This window comes from Sciurus vulgaris (assembly GCF_902686455.1).
Source record: "Sciurus vulgaris genome assembly, chromosome: 5".
NCBI classification, from domain to species: Eukaryota; Metazoa; Chordata; class Mammalia; order Rodentia; family Sciuridae; genus Sciurus; species Sciurus vulgaris.
In genome coordinates, this window is record NC_136465.1 from 7,854,040 (window position 1) to 7,878,873 (window position 24,834).

At 47.5% G+C, this 24,834-nt stretch overlaps 1 protein-coding gene across 2 annotated transcripts in view; it reads left to right on the plus strand.

The window, feature by feature from the left end:
* Positions 1-24,834, plus strand: part of PINX1 (PIN2 (TERF1) interacting telomerase inhibitor 1) — a 66,148-nt gene that overhangs the window by 13,512 nt on the left and 27,802 nt on the right. For both annotated transcript variants that reach the window (XM_079139982.1, XM_079139983.1), the window contains exons 5-6: positions 116-208; positions 5,931-6,007. In XM_079139982.1, the coding sequence (XP_078996108.1) occupies positions 116-208; positions 5,931-6,007 (170 nt within the window). The remainder of the gene's footprint in view (positions 1-115; positions 209-5,930; positions 6,008-24,834) is intronic.

Here is a 24,834-nt window from a genome sequence, read left to right on the forward strand (position 1 = left end):
AAAAATAAATGATGGGGCTCCTCGTAATCTTATTTAAATATGACCATTGATTGTAAGAGAATAAATTAGAATGGATTACATAGATTTTAATGTAATGTTTTTCATCTTTTTTAAGATTCTTCAGACAACAAGGAAAAGAAATCTTTTCACCTTGAGGAAAAGTCTAAAATCTCTAAAAACCGGGTCCATTACATGAAATTCACGAAAGGTAAGCTACAGTCTCTGTCTGCTGTTGAAGTCTGTGTGGAAGCCGAGATTCCTGAAGCATTCTCAGCGTTTGGCCAGCAGGGGTGACTTGCCGTGTGTGCTAAGTGGGGAAGCCTGGACTTGTTAAAACGCAGACTCGGCTTGTGGAGTGAGAGGCCCACCTGAGGTTCCAGGTCCCGTGACAAAGCCAAAAATGGAAGTCAGCATGCTGCTTCAAGGAGAAAAGGAACATTATGTGGCTAGGTCAGAAAATAATTGAATCATTCAACCTTTTTAGCCACATTTTCATGTTTGCAGAATTGAATGTTGGTGTTGAACGACTCCTAACAAGCCCATTCAGAGAATCCTGGTCCACATGGAGAGCTCGTCAGTAAAAATTGCATGCCCACGTTGACCCTTGTAACCTTCTGGTCTCTCCGTCTCATGGAACGTTAATGTGGGCATCCCAGGACCTTCACGGGGGGTGTTGGAGAACAGGCGGTGAATCCTATCTTCCCAACTCCGTACCCTTCGCAGCCCCTGTGCCCCAGTTGTTCATGGTGCAGTTGTGCCCTGTAGCCACCAGGTGTTGATCTTGTCCTGGTGAGAAACCTTACCTGGAGCTAATCAACTCCCAGATGTTACCCTGAGAACAGCCACACCGCCTGTTTTTATGTGATGTACTTGGAGTGTGCTGACTGACGCAGACGATCCAGTCACCATCGGATCTTCTTCCCTGTGAGACCGGATGTATTTCTACCTTGATATGCCAGAAGAGGCATCCCTTGCTTTGAACTTGATGACTGGACTGGGGAGGCTCTGGTCCAAGACCCCAAAGGGTAGAGCTGTGTTTGGTTTAAAGGAGAGGCTGTGCGGAGCTGAGGGCATCGGGGCGGAATGACCGAACTGGGCGCGGGGGCCGAGGCGTCTCTGCCTCTCCCAGCAGGTGTGTTTGGAGTTGCTCCAGGTGGCATCCCATTTTCTTCCAGGCAGTCACTTAGTTGTTAGCCTGGGTGACGTCTAGCCAGGGTTCTGTCCCCTCTTCAGCCTACTGCAGGACAGAGACCGACTCGGTTGGCCCCTCCGTCCTCCTGAGGGGCAGGAGTGGTCCTTTCACATCCAGTCCCTTCAGTGGCCCTCGTCTTTTCATCAGCCCCAGTAGAAAAAATGGCCATGCCCCGAGCGGTGCTGTTGCGGAGCACAAGAGTGACACGAAGCGACCGCAGCTCTTGTGTGGCATGGCAGCCGTTTAAGCTCGCCCTGCGGTGGAGTCTTCTCCAGTCCCCTGGTGGCTGACTGCATGCCTCGCTTCATCTGGAGCCTCTGCCCAGCGGGGATGTACTCTAATCTGCACTAAGCTGCTCAGTGCTGGGAGCACCTGCTTTCTATTTCTAGCTAAGCCACTCCCGTGCTGGTGACCCTGTCAGCTTGTGCATTGTGCCTTCATTTTCTCTCTTAAAATGAGGCTTGCATGTTCATTATCCTCACCTGGGGAGAAGGGACATGGGTATGCAGAAAAGAAAAGAGTCCAAGAAATGTTGTTAGAGAGGTTGAAGAGGAGATTGAGAAATGGAGGTCATGCAGACTGGAAGTCAATAGAAAAGATGAGAAGGAAGCAGAAATCCCGGCGATGAAGAAATGATAATTTACCCTCCATCTCCACCATCCCAGTGAAAGCTTTTTAAAGTCTCCGGATCTCCTCTGGAGTCATGTTGTCACTGGTGAGAATGAGAAACCTCAGGCCTCTCCTAGCCGTCACTCTTAGACTCGTCACTGAACCATTTTCCATCTTCCAGACTCAGTTTCTTCTTGTAAAACAAGGAAAGGCCCTGTGAAGCTCTCAGCTAGGTTCTGTTTTATGATTTGTGAGCGATGGCTTCTTTTGTGGAACTTGTGCTCTTCAGCATTGTGAATACGAGGGAGTCCAGTGCCCACAGGTGTGCTCAGAACGAAGTTACTAATTCACTTATTGAGGAGGAGGATTCACACTGCGACTCCATCTGTGGTCCAGAAAACTAAAATGTAGGAAAGTGGCTTTTTTATTTTTTTGAGTCTCACCATGTTGCCCGGGCTGGCCTTGAACTCAGCTTGCTAAGTAATTGGGATTGCAGGCTTTGTATATAGCTTGTTGAGGGTGAAGATAAACATTTTACCCCCTAGCAAGTGGTGTTGGAAAATTTGCTACTGCCTGAATATCAACTATATCATTAAGTTCTCTTACATAATTATTCTTCTAGCCCCAAATTGTACATTTTTTATTTGAAATAACTTATTCTATAATTTTAAGTTACTTTCATCCGTATTTGTTTAAAACCTAACTCCAATGTGGTGTCTTTTAATTTGAAAAATGGTGAGGCCACCTCTGAAAGGGGAAAATATCAATTTATTCAAAACTGTTTTTAAGGGTTTTTTTATCTGCAGAGTGGGAAACTGTCAGGAGAGCGTCGCTCTTCCTCCTCAGTTGTACATGGGTGCGTGCAGGGCTGCATTAGCTGGGCTGTTACTACTCGTCACTGTCATTACGCCAGCCCTCCTTGCCCACTCATATGCTTCTCACTGGTGACGTGCTTTCCAGGTATTTTGCAGGTGCACAGAGTGGCTGACTCCTCCCAGAGTTGGACGCTGACAGGAAGGACCCTTGTTCTTGTCTTGCTCTTCAGATTTTAAATACAAAAAGCACCACTTTGGCCTTGTGAAAAGTGCACTGTCTCCTGACGGCTTATTCAGGTCCCGGTCCCGGTCGGTCATTCACCCACCTGGTTCTTTCAGACTCGTGGCTTCCCAGTGTCCTTTGTGGTAAAGTCGCCCTTGTCTCCTTCCTGCTCCCAGGCTGTCATTCCCCTACATTGCATCACAAGGGAAACCAACATACAGTGTTAATTTACTCTTAGTTTAAGAATGCAGTGAGTTCTTTAAGTAATTTAAGCAACTACATAAGCCTTAAATGTTTTTATTTAATAAATATATTTCTAAAACCTGTATTTCTTTGCCCTTGTCCCTTTGTACTCTGAGCAAACTCTACTTTTCTATGCACTTTTTTAAGCCTCGATTATAATTCGGTGTTGTCTGCAGCTACTGAGTTATTGCTTCTGCTCTTAAACTAAGTGGTTCCCAACCATTGTGATGCCTCAGTCCTGTTTTCTGTTTTTCTGTTGGAGTTGCCTTTGCGGCCCTCGGACATCGGGGTATGGCTGTAGCAGTAATGTCCCTCCTTCCATTGGCCACTCTGCTTGTTTGGACAGCCTCATAACTGATTATTAGGCAAACAGCTGAAGTGACCCTGGGTGCAGTGCTCCTTGTCACGTTGTGACCGTGCATGGACGTTGTTACATCAGTTTATGTATTCTTAAGAAGCCTTTCTTCCCAGTTCTCAAAGTGTCGTGGCCAGTTGAAAGCTGACTGACAGATGAACCAAACCCAGATGGGCAGCATGTGTCCTGTTCACCTTGTAGTTACTGTTTTCTCTAAGATCTAAGTTTGTCAACACTGTTTGCTATGACTTCACGATAGTTCAGAACTGAGGCTAATGAACTTTCAAAATTCATTGATTTTTTTTTAGTCACATTTTAAAAAAATTGTGGTTGTAGATGGACAGCATTTTTATTTGTTTATTTTTATGCGTTGCAGAGAATCAAACCCAGTGCCTCACATGTGCCAGATAAGCACTCTGCCACTCAGCTACAGTTCCAGCCCTCAAAATTCACTTTTAATGTGTATATTTTATTCAGAAGTGGTCCTGACTTTATCATGTTTACAAACTGTTCAACCAGGACCATTAATAATGGTCTCAAAATCACTTCCATCGTTACATTTCCACCCACCTCTAGGTTCCTTCCACCCGTCTGACACTTGTCTCTTCTCTGTGTTCTTGTTTTCCAGATCAAATCAGGGCAAGGCCTTTGACAGTCCTGGCTTCTACCTTTGCTCAGTGAACTTGCTAGAGGATAGAGCGTTCTGATCAAGAACCTGTGACCAACACGTTAGAACACTTGTGCCTTCCTTGGCAGTTTCCCGTTGAGGCTTGGATTCATTTTCATCTCGTGTGTTCCTGTTCTGACGTCTCGTTCTAGGCTTATGCTCTCCCTCGTGCCGTCCCTTCTTAGATCCTCCGGCTTTTCTTTCAGTCAGATGCTGAGAGAGGTCTTCCTGCATTTCCCTTGAGGGTTTCTCTTCCCTTCTGGGAGAGAGGTTGGGGACAGCGGGCAGTGCACATTTTGAACCAAGTGCTCGCTTCCTTTTCTGAAGTGGAAACTGCCACACCCACGTGGCAGTGGTAGAGGGGTCTTGCTGGTGACAGCTGAGTGTAGATCTCTGTGCCTCCTCAGAGTCCGTCCACCTTGCGGCTCCACGGCTGGTTGCCTTCCCCACTTTCCTGGCGTGTTTCCTGAGCTTCAGCTGCTGGGCTTTCCTTGGGGTCTTTTGTAGAGGTTCTGTTTAATGTCAGAACCCAGAGCACGTGTTGCTCAGGTTTGACGGGAGAGCAGTGCGCAGAGCCCGGCGGGAAGGGCTCTCCCAACAGGACAGGTCGTACTGCCTGCACCCTTTCATCTGGTGCTGCCGCCTCTGAAACTGGTTCTGGCTCTGTGTCTTGCATTACATTGAGGGAGTTTTGTGTTTTAATTTCATGGAGTGACCCAGAAGTGTCGTATTTGAAGCCCCAGTGATAGTGAACCAGAACCCTCCAGGTCATGCGTTGCTCTGCCAAGTCAGTTTGCTGCAGGAACCCAGGAGGACTAGTGCATCCCTGACATGGAACTTGGCTTCCCCCTCGAAATGCAGATCCCCACGCCTGTCCCAGCCCCCATCCCCACCTCCCAACCCCCCGTCCCTCGCACCAGAGCCACCAGGCTTGGCGAGGAGTGGAGCGCATTTTAAGTGCACTTGCCACGAAGTTGACAAATGGGGACGGGGGACGTGCCTGCCCAGTGCTCGCAGGGTGGAGTTAGGCGTGGAAATGCCAAGGAAGCGCGCCTTAGGTTAGTTGGCTGTGGGTTTGAAATTAAGTTTGAGTTTAGTTTTAAAAATAAGAATCATATTGCAGGAAAGGTATGAGTCTACACTGTGTACGACCTTTGAAATGAAAAGTTGTACCCCATGTGTACAATGAATCAGAATGCAGTCTGTAAAAAACAAACAAACAAAATAAGAATCATAGACCTTTAGGGCACTGTTTTTCCCAGAGCCATTTAATTTCAGCTCTCATTCTGTGATCTTTTATTTAAAGGTGATAATAGCTATTATGGTGGAAAACATTTTAAAAGAAAAGTTTGAATTTTAATTTGCATTTAATCTTTATAGTTTTCACTCATTCAGTTAACAACTTGAGATCCTGTGTCAGTTATTAACTGAACAAGTATAAATTTAAAATGTTTGAAACTGTATAGGAAGCAGTTTTTTTATTGTGCATCCATGATCCTGTGTAAATGGTGGTGTCTTTTTGAAGTGACCTGGAAGTGGCACCTTGAAGGCATACAGGTTGTGGGGCCAGCCTTGGCACTTAGGTCTCGCGGCCGGTGTGCTCCAGGGTGTTCCTACAGGAGTTCTGGTTCTAAGACGGTTAGCTGGTTTTTAGATTTAATTAATATTACTAATTGAAAAGTTGTGACCTGTGAAGTAGGACAGAAGGTCAGTAGTTATAAAATTGTGTTTTTCTTTTCCACAAACCATTTTCCTTCCTGGAGTTGTGTAAGTTGTGTTGCCTTGTTTCAGACTGGCTTACTGAGCAGCACTGTGTTGTTTTCTAGGGAAGGATCTGTCCTCTCGGAGCAGCACGGATCTTGACTGCATTTTTGGGAAAAGGCAGAGCAAGAAGACTGCTGAGGTACTGAGCAAGACAGTGGGGGCGAGGTGTTCCTTGCTGCTTGGCTTTCCAGGGGGTGTGGGGCTTTTCTGTGTCTGTTACTAGACCACAGTTACCCCCAAAAAAACAAAAGCAGAGACACTTTAGACACTTCATACAAAAGTTAAATGTGATCCCCTTAATAACAGTAGCTGGTCGCTAAGCTTTACAAGGCATCTCCTGAGAGGACGTGTGCTCACTGGTCTTTGCCTTTTGATTTTTGTTCTGAGGGGTGAGGACGAGGTTAAACTCAGGGAAGAAAACCTGTTGCCTGTGTAGTCACAGGGGAAGGTACCTCCTGTCTCCAGGGGAGAGGAGGCGTGTGCAGAGGGTTTTGCTGCTTTGCCCAGACTGCCCTCTCTGTTCGAAGTGGGCCATGGGCAGGAAGAGTGTCCTGTATGTGCTCTCTTACCACCCTTCAATCTGGAGAGCACGTGGACAGCACGTCCTGGGGAGGGGCCATGGCGTGTCCTCCCTCATACTTTACTACTCGTGTCAAACTGGAAGGCGAGACAGGTGACCTCACTGCCTGCTGGTCTGTGGTTCTGCCGAGGACCCTGGGGTATGACGCACACATCAGCTGCACCATTTCCAAATGTAACAGACAGCCCCGTACCTCGTTTTCATTTCAAAATAGAATTTTTGAGCTATAGATTTCTGGAGATGATGGGATGAAATAATTAAAATTTTTGTTGTCTAAGAAAACCTGGAATATGTGGCACTGCAGCTGTTGCTCTGCTGATCTGCTGTGTCCTGCTTGCTTCCTGGAAGAAGAGAAAGAAGTCTAGTTTGATTTTTCTCTGGCATTTTTCCAGACGGACAGGTGTCTTTTTGAGGGTAGTAGATATTAGTTCCCATGATGCTTAGAAACTCGTGGATTACCCAAGGTGAGCGTTTTGTCAGGTGACTCCTTCTTGGGCTGGCATTGAGCCTCTAGGTCCTCCGGCACCTTCCCGCTCCACCTCTAGCAGAGTGAGGATGGAGGAAGCAGGTCCCCCAGGGCAGGCCTGGCTCCTGGTGGCCTGCCAGGGTCCTGGTTGTGCCAGGTTGGTGGAAGGCAGCTGGCCCTCAGGAAGGAGGTGCTCTGACATCAGCCACCTTGGGTGTTCCTTCACAGGGCTGCTCGGAGGCTCAGTGGTCATCTGCAGGCTCACTGTGGTCACATCTCTGCCCATCTGGTGGTGCAACCACTCTCTCGTTCCTTGAGGACTCTGCACCTGCCTTGCCCCAGCCTTCTCTCAGCCTCTCTGGCTGTCCTCACAGTGTCCGTATCCTTTGGAGAACCTGGCCTTGTGCCCTCATGCCCGGTCACCACTGCCCGTGCAGCGCCCCACGGTGTAAAGCACACCTGCAGCTCTGCAGCGCGTTCTCGTCTTCCCGACCTTGCTCCTCTCTCTCCCTGTCACCCAACCCTCCTCTTCTCCGCAGCCTTTGAAATTTCTGCTGAGCTGCTCAGAGGAGGACATGATGTGGTTTGGTGTGCTAAGTGCTGAAGCTGCTCTTTGCAGAAGAGCTGAGGCCCCTTGTCCTCTGTCGGGCTCCGGTTGGAGGACTTGGGTGTCAGTTCCGGGAGGTTTGTCCACGTTCCCCAGTGTTGCTGGATAGGGTCATGACAAGGCACGAGGCTCCCTGTGGTGGAGGTGTTCCTGAGCGTGCGCCAGAGAAGAGGTGCTCTTTTTCCAGTTGGCGGGCTGTTGTCCCCTTGGTGGTGTGCTGTGCTTGGAGCACGGTTTCTGTGCAGCGCCGTCCCCATCTCTGGGCTGTATTTGCTGCTGATGTGTGTGGGCTGCCGACTGCTTGGCTTCCGTCAGTTGAGCTTTGAGTCTGCTGCCTATTCTCACAGGGAGTTTCCAGCGGACCCTGGGGTCAGGCTTCCCCTCCAGACCAGTTAAGTCCAAACCAGGGCTTAGCACCTCAGCACCAATCTTCTTAAAAGAAAAAGGATACAAGTGAACCTGCTAGTGCTGATGAGGACCCCTGTGTGGCAGGGGAGAGGCTCGAGAACCCAGGGAAGCCCTGAAGCGCAACCACGCGGGAGGAGCTCTGGCTCTGGTCTCACCGGTGTGGCTGCAGAGGGGCTTCGCCAACCTTCACCCGGGAGCTTGCTGACCCAAGGGTCCTGGCTGCAGGTATGGACTGGGGCCCGAGAACCTGCACTCTGGCGCCGCAGGTGCTGCCGGCCTGTGCAGCCTGCTGGGGAGCTGGGCCTGGTTGTGTACTGCCTGGATTTTGAAAATGAAGTCAACTTAAATGTGATCACTTTCAAGGCAATAAATAAAAAGTCCATAAAGCAGAGTCCCTTCTAAATTTTTTTATTTTTTAAGTATTTTTTTAGTTGTGGATGGACCCAGTACCTTTATTTTATTTATTTATTTTTATGTGGTGCTGAGAATTGAACTCAGTGCCTCACATGTGCTAGGCAAGTGCTATTACCACTGAGCCCCAGCCCCTAAATTTATCTTTAAATACATGTGGGTTTTCATATGTTTCCTTTCATTGAGGTGCACTGTGCCTTTGGATAAAGTGTTGCTGGGAAACCCTACCATGTTAGTTACAGCAGCCCTGACAGACAGGGGCAAACTTTTAATGAGTTTTGTTGGAAAATACAACCTCTTGGCTCCCGTTTGCAGTTGGAAGGAATACCGCTAGTTTTCCTCCCTTGACAGCCGCAGCTGAAATGAGTATTGGCACTGTGAAGGCCTCGGTGCTGCTGGGGGTCAGGGGCCTCAAGAGCCTGAGCCTGTGATCCTGCTGAATGTGAAGGGTGTGAGGCCCCCTGGGAAAGGGCCAGCCCGCTCTGTCTTCAGCACCTAGAGGGGCAAGACCTTGGTAGGAGCATGTCTGTGACTGGCTCATGGTCTCTCCCAGCTGGCCAGACCTACTTTGTTAATTTCTACAGCCTCTGAGTCTTATAGAAGTTACAGCCTCATTTAGCATCTTTGTGCAAACACTGTGCTAGACACCGTAATGTTATCTTATTTATCCTCGCTACAGTCTCCTAAAGTAAACATTAGCACCTCCTTCTTGGCAGTGAAGAAACGGGCTCAGAAATGTCACAAAGTGACATGAGTGGGCCCTCGGGCCCCACGCTCCGTGTTCTCCCATCACACTATTCCTACTGTTGATGAACTTTTTTGCATTTAAAAAAAAAAAAAAAAGTCCACCTTCGGCTTATTAAGGTATGTTTCATCAGTTTTCTTTGACATTTTTGTCGGAGACGCCACAAGTTACTCTATCATAACTTTGGGGGGAAAATGTTTGGCTGTTCCCATTTTGTGAAAAACAGTGGTTTAAATTTCAGAACTTCTCTGGCTATGGAGTTCAGAGGTGAACTCTTAAAGGTCAGAAGCATGTGACAGAATGGCTGGCCTTGGAACCTGGAGGCCAATTAGGAAAGAGCAGGCTTGAGCTGCTGGAGCACACGTGCTGGGTTACTTGTGTCTTTTCTGGGCTCTCAAATGAGTTGGTGGATCTGATTATATTTATATCCAAAAAAATCAGCAACCCTTGCTTAGTGGTGATAGGGGATTTGCTTTTTGAAAATTTTTATTTTGAAATGGTACAGCTTCACAGGAAATTACAGAGCCAGTACAGAGGGGTCCTAGGCACCCTTCCCTTCCCCACCTCCCCACTTGTTGCACCTTGTATAATTTTACTAGACAGGGTTCTCTAGAGAAACGGAATCAACAAGAGGTATGATTCTAAAAAAGGGATTTATTAGATTGGCTTATACAGTCAAAAGCTGGATAGTCCACAATGGCCAACTGCAGGCTGGAGAGCTGGAGGAACCAGTAGCCGCACAGTCCAAGATGCTTATGCCTCAGTACAAGAGGGATCAGTGATGCTACACCAGTACAAGACCAAAAGTTTCTGGAAACTTCCTGGAGAATCACTGGCAAAGTTCTCTTTGAAACAGCTAAGGAGGACTGGGGTTATAGCTCAGTGGTAGAGCGCTTGCCTAGCATGTGTGAGACACTGGATTTGATACTCAGCACCACATATAAATAAATGAATAGAATAAAGGTCTATCAACATCTAAAACGTATTAAAAAAAAAAAAAAAAGAAAGAGTGAAGGAGCGGGAATCTTATATCCTCAGGGGATCGCAGCAGCAATCAAAAACCCATTGTGGAAGAATGGAGCTTGCATCTGCTGCTGCTTCCTTGTTCTTCCAACTTTTATTCCATCCAAACCACCATCCTATGGGGTGGTGTTGCCCACACTTAGGGAGGGTCTCCACTTGAATTCACTATCCCACATGCCAGTCATTCCTAGACACAACCTCATCGACATACCCAGAAGCCTCAATGGGCACGTCTTAATCCTATCAACTGGACAATTCAAATTAGCCATTATAATAGTGGTGGTAAGAGATAGAACCAGGCAGTGGGTATTGTTGCAGCCTGGGTGTATAGCCCTGTGGAGACTGGAGACCGCATCCACTGTCTCAGCTAGGGTACTGAACTGTCCTCACCACGTAGGTCTCCCTCTTGCTATCCCTGATTATAGTCATGCCACTTACCCTAACCCGAGTCACCCAGCGCTGCCAGCAGAATTGACTGATTAGAAAGAGAGCATCACATGCATAGGCCATTTTGCTCTCACAGCTTGGAGCTAAATCTGCTCAGTTCCCTGTGGTCAGTGCAGAGGTCACGAGTGATTGTGCTCTGGTGACCTACCTCCTCTGCTTATTCATTTTATATTTTCTGCCTTCTGTCTTTTGGGTCTCTAGAGAACTCCTTGTGGAACTCAGATCATTTGACATTGTTAAAAGTCCAGGCCTGTCAATTAACTTGTTTACCAAGTTCAGAAGCATTCCACACTATAAAGTAATGTGCACATCCAGGGTGCAGCCTGGTCATCTGCACTGTGTTGATGTGAGAGAGCTCTCTAGACAGTGTCTCAGGGTACCCTCGTTACAGGGAGCTTGGGAACCTTTAAATGTCATGCATGGTTTGTTTGTGAACCTTTGTGCAATACATGGAGATGTGCAGTCCAGAGTTTTCATTGGCTTTTCAAAGGAATCCTTGATCCAAAATGAAGCTTTAAAATCTAGGATGGAATATCACTCTGCCTTAAAGAAGAATGAAATTATGGCATTTGCCAGTGAATGGATGGAGCTGGAGAATATCATGTTAAGTGAAATAAGCTAATCCCCCCAAACCAAAAGCTGAATGTTTTCTCTGATATGCGGATGCTAATTCACAATGAGGGGGAGTCTAGGTAAGATTAGAGTTACTTTAGATTAGGTACAGGGGAGTGAAGGGAGGGGAGGGGTACGAGAATAGGAAGGATAGTAGAAAATCAGACATTATTACCCCATGTACGTATATAACTATACGACCAGTGGGATTCTGCATCATGTATAACCAGAAGAATGAGAAATTATACTCCATTATATTTGATGTATCAAGGTACATTCTACTGTCATGTATAACTAATTAAAACAAATAAAAAAGTTGAAAAATAGGAAAGAAAAATAAATGTAGGACTGCATAAAAATGTCACTTCTCCATTCCCATCCTCTGAATAAAACCACTTAAAAGGTAAATTTTCTGGGTGAGAATTTACAAACTGTGCCAGACCAAGAGTCTGATCTCTTAATTATTTTGACTGTGATGTAGCAATAAAAGAAAATGACATCCAAACAACAATCCAAGCTAAAACAGGAAGTGCATGACGTGTTGATGGAGTTTAAGTCCTGCCTTCCATCCTGTTTCCAACTTTGCGTGTCTGATTGGAGAGATGGAGCCACCGTGTTTTACACATGGACTTGTTCTTCAGTCGCGTACGCTGGGCAGCAGACGGCTTCAGCGGAGGACTGGTGCTGCCGCCCATCCTGGGTCCCAGGCATTGCTTGATCCCGGGTGTGGCACATGAAGGGACTCAGCAAATCAAAACCTCATTGTGCTTCTTTTTTTCAAAAAGGTCTTCATTGTTTCATATCTTAAAAATCATGGTTTATGTAGCTTCAGAGTTAATATTCAAAGTGTCTTTTCCTTTTGGAAGGTTTTGATAGATAAGTATAAAAAGCTTTCTCCAAGAGTGGGAAATATCCATCATTCTGCTTCCTACACTAGATTACTGTGCCCGACGTAGATTCTTACGAGAGGATCCTGAGCGTGGGCCCGTGCTGTTTTGTGTTTTAAAGCGTCCATCCAGTTTGCCAAAAGTTGACCTGCAGGCACCATTTCTCAGGCTAGAATAGTCTTCATAGGTTCGACGTTGGTTGCTGCTATAGGAGTTAGGCACTCGTGCACGTCGGGAGCTCTGCTCTGCCTTCATTGGTCTTAGTGCTTTTGGCATCCACTGGGCTCTTGGGAGATACTGGTTCCTTGTCGAGCCTGCTGTTCAGATGTTCTTACTTAAAGAGCAAAGGGTCGTTGCAAATTGCCAGTTACTCTGAAAACTTAATAAACATGCTGAGAGGGAGTGGCTGGCTGCACATGTCTCATTTCCAAGTCTTTCCTTTCCCTGCCATCTTTTTGTGGTGTTAATTGGAAGACAGTGCTCTGGAGTGGAGGGCCCCTAAATTGGAGCTGTCTTCACTTTCTGTGAGACAAAGATGTGATCCAGTGTATTGAATTGAAATTATTCAGCCCTCTCGAGACCCGCAGCAGGTACTTGTGCTGGCTCATGCCTTCCCGAGCACTGTGTTGTACTGTATGCATGTGTGTGTTTCTCCCTTGGTTTACAAGTTGAAGTAGGAGACACTGAAAAACAAATTCCAGTAGTTACTATCTGGTTGAACTTCCTGATATTCCTATTTTTTTTTCCCTCTCATTTTTTCTCTCCCCCACCTTCCAGTTTCCTTCCTCTCTCCAGTTTGTTTCCTGATTCAGTGTTATCACTAGAGAAAATACCCCTACACCGTATCGAGGATTGAGGACCTGTTACTGACATCTCACTTGTTTCTCTGAACAGCAGGCCTCTGGCGTGGGCTGCTGGCAGAGTAATTGCAGAGTACTTGTCCATTTCTTCACCTGTGACCCGACTGAGGTAGAGGCCTGAGTGTTTCTCGTCCTCCCGGGTGCGGTGCGCGGTTACTGATCACCTCCGTGCAGTCTGCTGGTGGTTGCAGCTGTTTCACTCAGAGTGGACCTTTGCAGTCTGTGTACCTTTCTCATCTCTTACCCCGAATCCCCCTTTTCCTATGTCTTGCTGGTTATTTGATCTGAAAACTACTTCCAAGCAGACTCTTCTCTTCTGTTTGGTTGGATTCATGGGTATTTTGAACCATTCTTCCTTTTGGTTGGATTCAATGCCATAAGTACCTCATAGGGAAGGTCATTGTATAAAGAAGAATCCTTTTTTAAATTAATTTTTACCCAAACTGTCTTTGAATTGCAGGCTGTTATTCCTGTTGTTCTGGATTTTCATGCTTATCACCTACATCAGTGAGCTAGGTTGAGCTTCATAGGTGTTTTCCCCGTCCCGCAGCCTGTCACTGCCCCGTCTGTCCCCACTGCTGGGCCAGGTACCAGCGCTCCAAGGATAGGTGGCTTTCCTAGCCCGTTGTTGTTAAAGTAACCTTGTGAAGAGCCTATTGGGTAGAGAGAGCTCAGCCTGTAAGCATGCCACGTGATATACTTGAGCCCTAACACCTATTTTTTTGTTTGTTTTTATTTTTACAGACTGCATTTTGATTCATTGTACACACATGGAGTACACCTTTTCATTTCTATGGTTGTGCACCATGTAGATTCACACCATTCATGTAATCATCCATGTACATCTAAAATCTATTTTTTTCCAGCAGTGTTGACTTTAATTCTTGTCATCATTTGACCATTGAAAACAAAATCAAGATTAAAAAACAATTTCTAAGCTGGGATATTTGTACAAAACTCTTATATCTCTTTGGGGTGAAATTTTATGAAGTTCTGTGAAGTTTCATTTAATCCTGGAAATGTCTAATTTGGTACCTGTTAAATGAAGATTTGGTTGGGTGTAGGACCAGTAACCTGACCACGATTTAACGCGAGCCAAAGCATGCGGTGCGGCACCTGCGGAGCACAGGCTGGGCCCCCTGGACAGGTGGTGCCCACATGAAAGCAGCAGGCTTTTTGGTTCTGTCCTGGAACAGGGTTTGACCTGTTCTGTTTGACCTGGGCACCCTATTTTAAAGGAACCTGTTCAGAGGCACATTCAGAAACAGAGGTTTCTGGAAAGCTTGTTGTGTACTGGAACAGGTAAAAGAACTCGGGTATGTTTGGCAGACAAGCCGTTAGGAAAAAGAAAGCCCCAATACTAGCAGAGGAAACTCCAGAAGGATCCCTCAGGAAGGAAAGCAGCCTGGGTTGGTGGAGCTGGCCGCTAGAGGGCGCACTTGGGGGCGCCTCTGGACCGGTAGGCATCGGCCGAAGGCCTGGGAGCCCCTCTGGCGCTGCCTGTCTGATTCCAGAGTGGAGAAGGCCTGTGTGAAGTGCTGCTGTGTTCCAGGCTCGCCCTCAGGTCTCACTTTTCCCTGACCACAAGGAAAGAACATTACTTGGATTCTTCTTGACTCACATTCCAGGTCAATTTTGGCTTTTTCTACTGAAGTTGTTTACCTGGGAGATGAATGTGCGAGGTCTTTGGTGTGTTCAAGCCAGAAATCAGTGATGTTGAAGTATGAGAGCAAGTCATCTGTCTTAGCAGACTCAGGCCTCAAGTGAGGTGCTCGAGAGGTTGAGGGAAGGTAGCCTTCCTGGCTGCTCCTCTAGGATCTGTTGGCTCACTTTCCCATGGAAGGAGAGTGCTGAATTGTGTGTTCTCGTAGCAGATTCTGTTTTCCAAACCTTGGTGATACCTCCTGTCCCACATGCTCTTCTGGATTGATCATGTCACTTTCCCTTCAGGACACGGAATCCAGTTCCACTCCCTCCACCTGGGCAACCTGTGGCTGGCTTGTACTTGGTAGAATCTCGCCGTGGACGTACTCTGGGGTTTATAAGGGCTCATGAGGTAGAAGGCCCTGCGCTCTCGAGGTGGGTAGTCCAGCTGCCCTGCACCCCCAGGCTGTGAGAAAGCCCAACACCCAGACTGGCCCGTGTGGAAAGACCATACTCGTGTGGGGTATGCCAGGTGGCCAGAGGTCCCACAGAGAGGGGTTCCAGGCCAGCCTCTCCTTTGCCAGCTGTGAACACCTTTAGACAAGAATTCCATTAGAGAGACCTGGATGGTCAAGCCTTTCTCAGCTGTTCATCCACAGAAATAGGGTGAGAGGTGTGATCGTTTTAAGTTTTAGGGTGTTTTTGTTTTGTTTTTGTTTTTATGCTGGGATTGAACCCAGGGGTGCTTTACCGCTGAGCTACATCCTCAGTTCTTTTTTATTTCGAGACAGGGTCTTCTAAGTTGCTGAGGCTGGCCTCCAACTGGTTATCCTCCTGCCTCAGCCTCCTGAGTTGCTAACATCACAGGCATATGTCACTATGCCTGGCTCTTGGGGAGAGTTCTTACACAGATAACTATGACTCTCTAGGTATTCATCATCCCACGGTTCTGTGACTGGGCATTGATGGTGAGCCTCGCAGAACCATTGTAATGAAGAAGGCATGTCACCTAATGAGGTCTTCTCTTGTTCCTTCTAGAAGGGACTTGTTCCATGGACGAAGGGATTGTGAGTAGCACTGGAGGGTCTTCCCTGGCTGCATTTGAGCCCTTGAGTGGTCTCAGGACTGATCTGGAGAAAGCGGTCAGCTCTCTGAGCCTCGGCCCCTTCATTTGTGAGGATAGTAGGTGATAAGTGATGTGCCACGTGAGGCTCTCAGCAAAGGGCCCACGTGCACTCAAGTGCCCAGTGCATCTCGTCACCACCATCGTCAGCCCTGCTCACACACCCGCATTCCAGGTGGCGGGCAGTGACTTCACTGAAACACAGTTAGCAGTGGGACAGTTGGAGCGCACATGCGTGTGTGTGGTCATGGGCTGAGCAGTGAGGGGGCTCACTCGTGGCTGGCGAGCCCTCCCGTTCTCAGTCCTCTGGCACAGTGGCTTTTGGGCCGTGTGGACATTACAGCAGGTTGGACACATTGGGTGTTTTCATTAACATTGAAGATAAGTAACGCCCAAGGCAACAGTCTTCCTTCTAATATGATGTCCTCCTCAATGTGGGGTAGCATGGACGTTCGGATGAATTGCTTTAAACGTGAAAGAAAACTGGGGCAGAAGTCCTTTAACAGCAGCAGCATTTATTAAGTGTCATAGAGGTTTTTTAAATATTTCATTGAGTGTCCTGGAGGGGACAACAAAGTGTAGTTTTTCAAAGTCATCAGATGCCCTTCCCAAAGATTTATAGTGTCTTGGCGTCCTTAGGGTGTTTATGTAAAGTAGCAGGATCCCAAGGACAGTCTCTTAGAGTCACCTAGTGCATGCCCTGTACCAAGAAGGACTACTTCTCTCATCGTGCTGGAAAGTAGTCTAGCTCCATTGACAAGAGACAGGGAAAACAGACGGTGAATGTGCATTTCCAGAGGAAGTCACATAAAAATGTTCTTATTTAAAGAGGGAGCAGACTTGAGATTACCCGGAGAGCTCACCAAACATTTCCCTTCTGGAGATGTTCACCACTGGCAGCAAGTGCCCTGGAAGACTCCTGTGCCGTCCTTTTGGGGGCACCAGACTGTCAGCCTTCCCTTTCCTTGTGCTGAAGTCTGTCTGGGCAGTGCTGGGGCTTTGGGGCTATGGAAACTCAGACAGCAGTGACAGTCACCCAGGACAGTGAGTGTGGGCCAACATGTGTCTACCTGCTGCACCAAGACTCTGGTACCAGGTGTCAGAGCTGCTCCCGGCACGGGCGTGCACACTTCCATTTTCTGTCCTTCCATAAGCAGTGTGAGTGTGTGCCCAGTGTGTGCCAGTCGTCACTCTGAAGCAAGGACAGGAGGAGTTGGCCCCTCAAGGCACCACGGTCCCCAGCTAGAGGAGGTCGGTGCACAGATACCTTCAGCCTGCAGCAGCGTCTGACAGGCTCTTCTGTAGCGTGTTCCCACGGCAACTTGAGGGATCTTTTGAGAATATGATTGAGATGTGTCATTACTTTGCCCCAAACCCTCCTGCTTCTCCCTGTCACACTCAGAGTAAAAGCCACCTCATGGCAATGATCTGAAGCCCTGCAGAGCCCAGCCCCTTCCAGCCCACGCAGTTGCTGCTCTGCCACTGTCCCCGCCTTCCTGCTGTTGCTGCTTCTGCCTCAGGTGTGGGTGCTTGGTTCCCCAGGGAGCGGCCCACCCCTGCCTCCTTCACGTCTCTGATCAAGTGTCATCTCGCTTGGCCTTCCTCATTTACCCTGTTTAACTGATAAGCAAACAGCAACGCCCTCGATGCTCTCGCACACGGGTACAGTAGCAGCCATCAGCTGCGCCCAGTCATGTGCTCCTTGCTGCCTTCCCTCGGTCGGCTGGAGCCCCGTGAGGGCAGTACGTCTGTACTTCCCGGCCTCCAGAACCTCGCCTGGCGTGGAGCAGGTTCTGGGTTGCGTCGTTGCTGCCTCGACTCCAGTCGTTGGAATGTGCTTTCAACAATGTGGGCGCGCAGGCCAGGAAGACAGGGCTCTGCGGAGCCAAGAGGCGTGGACAAGCACAAGCACCGTGAATGCCACGGTCCTGGCCTCTCACTCAGATGTCAGCGGGTCCTCGTGAGCAGCTGTGAGTGTGAGAGCCGGTGGGGACAGGAGACCGCGCTGTCCTCTCTGAAGGCTTCCAGGAGTCACGAAATGATGTCAGTGATTGGGATGACAGCAAGCAGAACATGCCTGGGACCTCTGACACGCACGGCCAGTTTATGACCTCTGGCTTATTTGGAGGCGAGAAGTTCTTAAGTGTGGAACTGCACAGTGAAGTGCAGCCACCTGGATCCATCTTGTGGCTTGTGCTGCCTCTGTGGTGTGTGACCACCCGTGCCTGTCCTCCTCCCATTTTAGTTGAAGCCTCGGGGGCTCGCAGCCCAGTGGGCTGCTACCCGACCGGATTGGTTTTGTGCGTGAGGCGCGGGGCAACAGAGTGCCCGCTGGCCCAGTCCCAGTCCAGCGCCGGCGAGGCCATTCCCCTGAGTGGGAAGCATCACGGGCTGGGTTTCCTAGTGAGCACAGCTTTGGATAAAAGGAAGCAGAGGGAACTGACTTCTCAGTGCCTGTGCTGCCAGTGGCCTGCTCATCAGCAGGATGAATCGTCGCTCTCCAGAAGCAGCGAGGACAGCTTCTACTTGAAGCATTCTCCTTTCTTCTGTCTGCGCCTCCTCTTTATCGGGAGAGGATCTTTCCTCCAGCCACTGCTCCTTGGGGGTTTTGTTAAGTACTGAAGGGAAACTGAAGGGAGCTCTTTTGATTTATCTTCTGTCCTTTCCTTTTGGTCACTCCTCAGGGCTAAAATAGCCGAGCTGGCTTTAATATGTCGCCATTAGAGACCAAACATTAGCTGAAATAAACCATCATGCCTCACAATGAAAAATGTTCCCTGATTGGCTAATTAATCAGTCAAAGGGGAATGACATGGCTCTCGGCTTGAGGGACTCTGCTAGAGAGAAACAGGCTGTTGATAAATGGTTTTCCAACAAATTCATATATCAAGGAAACTTAGTCATTTTTTAACTACAGTTTGTGTGACCGTAATTTTTTTCCAACTTTTTCTTTTCTGCTGCTCTTGCTGTTTAGGCTGCATTTTTGTGTTGTTGATAGAAAAATATAGGATTTTAGATATGAGAAAATAAATGCTTTCTACTTATTCATGTCTGTTACACAGATTGGTGTTGACTCTCTGGGCTTATCAGTATGTAAAAATCAGGGTTTTTTCCCCCAAAATAACCTAAGAAATTCACCTTTCCTGGCTTCCGTCAGAGGTAAAGTTGTCTGGGTTCCGGTCGCGCTGCCTGGGTTGATGTGCCAGCTCTGGCGGCTGCTGTCAGTGAGCTGCTGGGCGAGTGCTCAGATCTCCGTGCAGCCATTGCCTGGTCTTTAAACTAGGGGGAGGGATGACGAGATTGTCACCTGCCAGGGCAGCAGCAAGGAGTAGGGGACCACGGAAAGCAGGGACCACACGCGGGATGACCCGGAATGCCTGCTGCCCCCGCGGAAGCTTCCTGTGGGACCCCCGTGCCGCGGGCTGCCCTGCTGTGCGCTTCCTCCAAGCACACACAGGGCGGGGTGGGGGTGTCACAGCAGGCGGTGGCTCACTTCTCCCAAGTGGCCTCCAGGAGAGGCGGGCCTCACCCCCTGCTGAGGTGGGCAGAGGAATGAATCCTGAGCCAGAAGTGATCTGCAGTCACAGAAGACGTGTGGACTTGCAAGCTTAATGACCACAGAAGGAAGCAGACCAATCCAAATGTGGGGCCTAGGTCAGGACAGCTGACCCAGTCTCTTCAGGAAGTTGGTGGCATGAAGAAAGGGCCTCGTGGGGCAGATGGAGTGCTGTGCTCGACCCTAAGTGAGGCGAGTAGCCAGACGTCATGGGCCTTGTTTGGGACCTGTGGAAGCAAACGCACGAGAGCTGAAATCTGGTGGGTGTGTATTAGAGGGTACCAGGGAACTAGGTGTGCTAATGGCACTGTGATTAAGTAAGGACATTTCCATACTTTTTAATGACATACATGGAAGGATCAGGGACTTAAGTCTGGGGTTTGTTTTAAAATACTGAAGCATAGAACAAGGAAAGGACATAACACTGTGGCAGAACTTTATTAGTTGTTGAAAGAAATGTTGGAATACACGAATTTTTTTATTTGCAGATTTTCACAATAAATTTCTTTTTAAGGCATCAACTAATGAATGACATGTTATTTCACACTTTTTTAGCTTCACCGGAGGATGGTTTAATCATTCTGTGTGGTAAGTTCAGAAGGTCATGATCATCCTTCAGGCGCAGGGTTGCTAGTGCCCAACTAATTTTTGTCCTGGTTTACTCCTCAGTCAGTCTCCTTGTTGTGTATGATAAAGTTAAGAGATCTCAGGGGTGGAAGCCAGCAGGAGGGCAGAGGCGGAGGAAAGAGGGCTATCTTGGTTCTTTGGTGGAGTGTCGTGCCTGATGCTTTGAATCTCCTCCCATCCTAGAGGTCTGCAGAGCCTGGCCACATGGGACAGAGTGAGGCGTGGGAACTGGCCTTCCTGGACTCGCTGTCATCTCTCTTCTCATGGCTGCTCGGGAAGGCACAGCTGGGAGCAGCAGCAGCTCTGAAGGCTCAGGACTGCAGGGTAGCTAAGAGGGAGTTTCTTTCGTTTTTGTTTTTGTCTTAATTTTTTAGTTGTCAGTGGATCTTTATTTATTTATTTAATTTATTTATATGTGGTGCTGAGGATTGAACCCAGTGCCTCACACATGCCAGGCAAGTGCTCTACCACTGAGCCACAACCCCTGCCCTACGAGGGAGTTAGGTGTTGTTTGAGCTGTGGCAGAGACAGGAGGAAGTCTTGGGGTGGAGAGGTGGGGTGCAGCAGCTGTTCTGCGTCTGGAGCATCCAAGTTTTGTTGCCACTGGTACCTCTCAGGTTTGCCCTTCTCTGGGCTGTGGCACCTGGTGTCTTTAGTGTATGCTTCGCTCACAGCACTTTATCCGTGGGCCAGGCGAACATGTGTGGCCAGCCCTGTGACCCTCATCTTGAATTGTATGCCTGTTCCAGAGCAGGGGTCCCCTGGAGATGTGTGCTGCAGGCCTGTCCAGAGGGTGTCTCTGCATCCAACCCTGGTGCCTTTTTATTTGTTCATTGCTTTGAAGTCTTGGGTTCTTTGCTTTTGTGTGCATTTTTCAGTTTATCCGTAGGATGCAGCTGTGACTCATACATGTCTTTTACTTCCCTTTCATGTCGAAGGAACAATATGCTCAGTTTGTTACATTTTGGTGCTCTTGTGTATATGACTTTTTCTTTGTCTCTGTGACCAGCACATCCATGGCAAGTGACACAGGAGCCTTATCTTTAGACAGACTTGTTCTTCCAGCAGTCAGGAATCTTGAGCTGTTAATCACAAGTTCAAAACTTCAAGGAGTCAGGTTCCGCTGACACCAGAATTTCTTTTTCATTAGAGGTGACTTGGTACACTTTTGTGAGAACTGATTGTTTCCAGGCACAGCAGCGCACGCCTGTAATCCATGACTCGGGAGGATGGCAAGTTCTAAGCGAGCCTCAGCAACTTAGTGAGATGGTGAAAAAAATAAAGAGTGGGGGGTGTGACTCCGTGCTAAAGTGCCTGGGCCCAGAGAATTCCAGGCTAGCTTCTGGATGAGAGTAATACACCATTTACAGTCACTGACCTGCTCTGAGCTTCTCCTTTTTCACTTGGGAAAAGACGGATGAAGACCCAAGCTGACATCATAATTGCTGAGACGTATGAAAGCACTTTGGGATTCTTTAAGGCATAATGTCAAGTGAAGAGTCACTTTACTTTTCCAGTACAAGAAAATACATGGGTTGTGTTCATAGTCTTCCTCCTTTAAGAGATGAGGACTGGAGTTTGAGGTCTGACAGTGCAAGCCCTCCCTGGAATCCATCCCATTCCTTGGCTTACTCCCGCCTGACTGCCTTCCTCAGTCAAGGCTCCATTCGACCACCATACTAGGAGGTCACCCAAGTGTTTGTGCTGTGATCCCATTGTTCAGCAGCGGTGTATGCATAAAGTATGTTTATCTCAGCCTTGCTGTGCTTATGATAGTAAAACCTGGAGCGGGAGAGACTGCTAGGGATTCCTCCAGAAGCAGTCATCTTAGGCTGACCTCAGCTTGAGCCAGGTTTGTTCCCCCACCCCCAACTTGCAGAGCTGAGCACCCAGCTCCAGTGCTGTGTCTTGAGGCTGTAGGAAAGGAAGAGAGTGGTGTGCTTTTTCTCTTGAGGCTAGTGTGACATGAAGAACTTGTGCTTTAGACTCAGTCAGATCATGTAGATTAGCTCCATTCTGATGTTTTAGTTCAGCATGACCAAGAGAAGCCAAATTACAACAGCACTTTCAGTAAAAGAACCACAAAATAATTATCACTGACTTTGTATGAACCCTGTGGTAACTTCTGATTTCATCAGTGCAGTGTAGCAGCAGAGTGGCTCTTAAGTAGGACAGGTTCATTCATACATTGCAGTGTTTGCATTCACTAACACCTAGGAATAGTACCAAACTCTGTACATCAGACCTCGTTAGATATTGTGGGCTTGACAGTGGAGGTAGAACAAAGTAATTTAAATCAAAACTGAGAAGGGAAAGGACTTGATAAACCAAAGTAACACATACAGAAATGGTGCCATGTAGTGGGAGGAGCAGAGGCTCACGATCCACACCTGGTTGCATGCAGCTCTGGCCTCTGGCCTTCCAGTCATATGACCTTAGTCTTTCAGAGTCTCAGTCATCAGACGTGACAACCTAGCAATGGCTGATCCAGACCCTCACTCAGAACAAGCAATGAACCCAGCTCAGCTTATGGGAAGTTGTCCTAACTGGGAAAAAGCCTTCTTTGCCCAACGATATACCTAAGATCCAAACACACTCCTCCCTTGACTTCTTGCCAGTTAACTCTTGTCTAATAGATGTGGATCTGCATCCTTAGACGGGGGTCATGGTGTTGTCTGCTGCATCCCAGATGAGAGAGAGGCTGTGGTAGGATCTGTGTGATGGTCATTTACTTGGGTAGGTCTGAGTGCTTTCTCCTGGTCTGGCTACTCACCTGATATTTCACACCTGTAAAAGCCAACCAGGTTTAGGGGAGTGGTTGAACTGGAGTCATTTATGGCAGGTACAGATTGCAGAGTTAGGTGCAGAGCAGAACCAGGCAGAGAAAAGGTGGACACTGAAGCAGACATGTCTCCATCTGCCCAGCAACTACCAGGCCTCTGGGCTCCAAGAGTGCAGCACCAGAAGTCGGTTATGTCTCAGTTCTTCAAGTCCTCACACTGATGTCACGCTCTGTAGAGTGACTAGCATCAAACATAAGGAGGCTTGTGAGGAAACATGTGACTGGTCTACCTACCTTTTTCTTTTTTCTTTTTTTTTTTTTAAGTTAATATCTTTATTTTTTTTAATTTTTTTTTATGTTTACCATTTTTGCAGTTATTTCTTCTGTCCAAATAGAGCAGAATGGATTCCAAATTGAAACTTAAAACAAATTAAGTAGGACCTCTTTCTCCAAGTGTTTTATTGAAATAAAAATTGAATATGCTATAGCTTATCGGTTTCTAAGAAAGCAGAAATTTCTAATTTTTTTCTGTAAAAGTTTATTTGGGCACAAACTTTCTTGGAATTCATGTAAGGGAGGGACAGCTTTCCTTGCAGATAGCAGAAGAGCATTCAAGCAGGTGGGTGACTTCAGCATCATGGATGGTCCCCAGCCACATAGGCCATAAAATGAGAGAGGGTTCTCCTCCAGAGGACAAGCAGCTGGCCTCTGTTCTGACCACTGTCCCTGATGGTTTGGTGACGACTGTTGGTCTAATGCAGATGGTTTCTTCTGTGCACGCTTGGGGGAAACTGTCTTCTGAAGAGCTGGCACCAGGAGGTGTTACTGAGCAGGACTGCAGCTGCTGCCTGCAGTCTTCAGTTGCTGAAGAATCAGCTGGCGGCCTTCCTCCAGGCGCTGGCTGGAGACTCCTGAGGTTGGCCTCTTTAACGAACTCTCAGGTAACTGTGATGTTGACTTCAAAAACATGGACTAGGCTATTAGACTCAAAAGAATTTGCCTCTCCTGAGTTTAGAAAAGGTGACTTCCGTTTTAGAAAGTTTCAAGAGTGGTTCGGTTGATGGAGAAGTGGAAGGATTTAGGTTCACAGGTCACTGCCAGGGGGTGCTCCCAGATACCCACCAGTGTGCTTTTGAGTTGCCTTGTGACTCTTTTTACTCAGGAGTCCTAGGCGAATTGTTTTTTTCTTTTTAATAATTTCCATTGTGACGTTTTATATGTGTTGAGTGAAAATATGTCTTCATATTGACTTTTTCTTTTTTAACCTATGCTGGTTAAAAACTGATAAAAAGCAACATGTGTTCACAGTACCTGTTGTGATTTGTTTCCAGTTATGGTTGGGGAAAATGGATTTGGCCGGAGTGGAAGGTCAGCGCGGGCACATAGGTGCACTGTCTCTCTCTCTGTCACTTGAGTTGGCATTTAAAAAACTTTACGCAGGTCAGATGATGTGCTCTAGGAGAAATTCAATTACGTTTTCCCAAATTTTGACTGACCAGTTTACCCAAAGAAGGCCTACTCCTGTCACACACGCCCAGAGACACATGTGTTGGTAGGGCATATCTGGAACAGGCTCTACCTCCCCCTGTTCTTCACTTCCAGAATAGCTTTTACACCTGAAAAATTAGCTCAGTACCTAACACTTCCTTTTTTGTACCAGGGATTGAACTCAGGGGCACTTAACCACGGAGCTACATCACCAGCCCGTTTTTTTTTATTTTGAGACAGGGTCTTGCTTAGTTGCTGAGGCTGGCTTTGAACTTGCATTCCTCCTGCCTCAGTCTCCTGAGCCTCAAGGATTACAGGTGTGTCACAACATGCCCAGAAACACCTTATATTTTCTTTACTTAATAGTACTTGTTTTTAATTTCCATTAAAGTAGTAGTTGTTACATTCGTCATTTAGGACTTAGTGCTTGACTGCTTTAGGGTGACTGAGATTTCCTGACCTGGCTGTGTCAGTGCACGTGTCCTCTCCATCAGATGCAGAGTAGATATTGGTTGCTTTTGTACCATTTTCAAATTAGATGTTGAAAGAAATAATGGTTATGTTTCTGTGACTGAAGATATGTTGCTAGCTTTCTTTTTCTCCAAATTATTTGAAAATAGGCAAAGATGGTGTGGGGATTTTTTGGTCATAATGATGAAGCCCAGAAAATAAAAGTAAATTGCTGGTGCCCCTTAGTTAG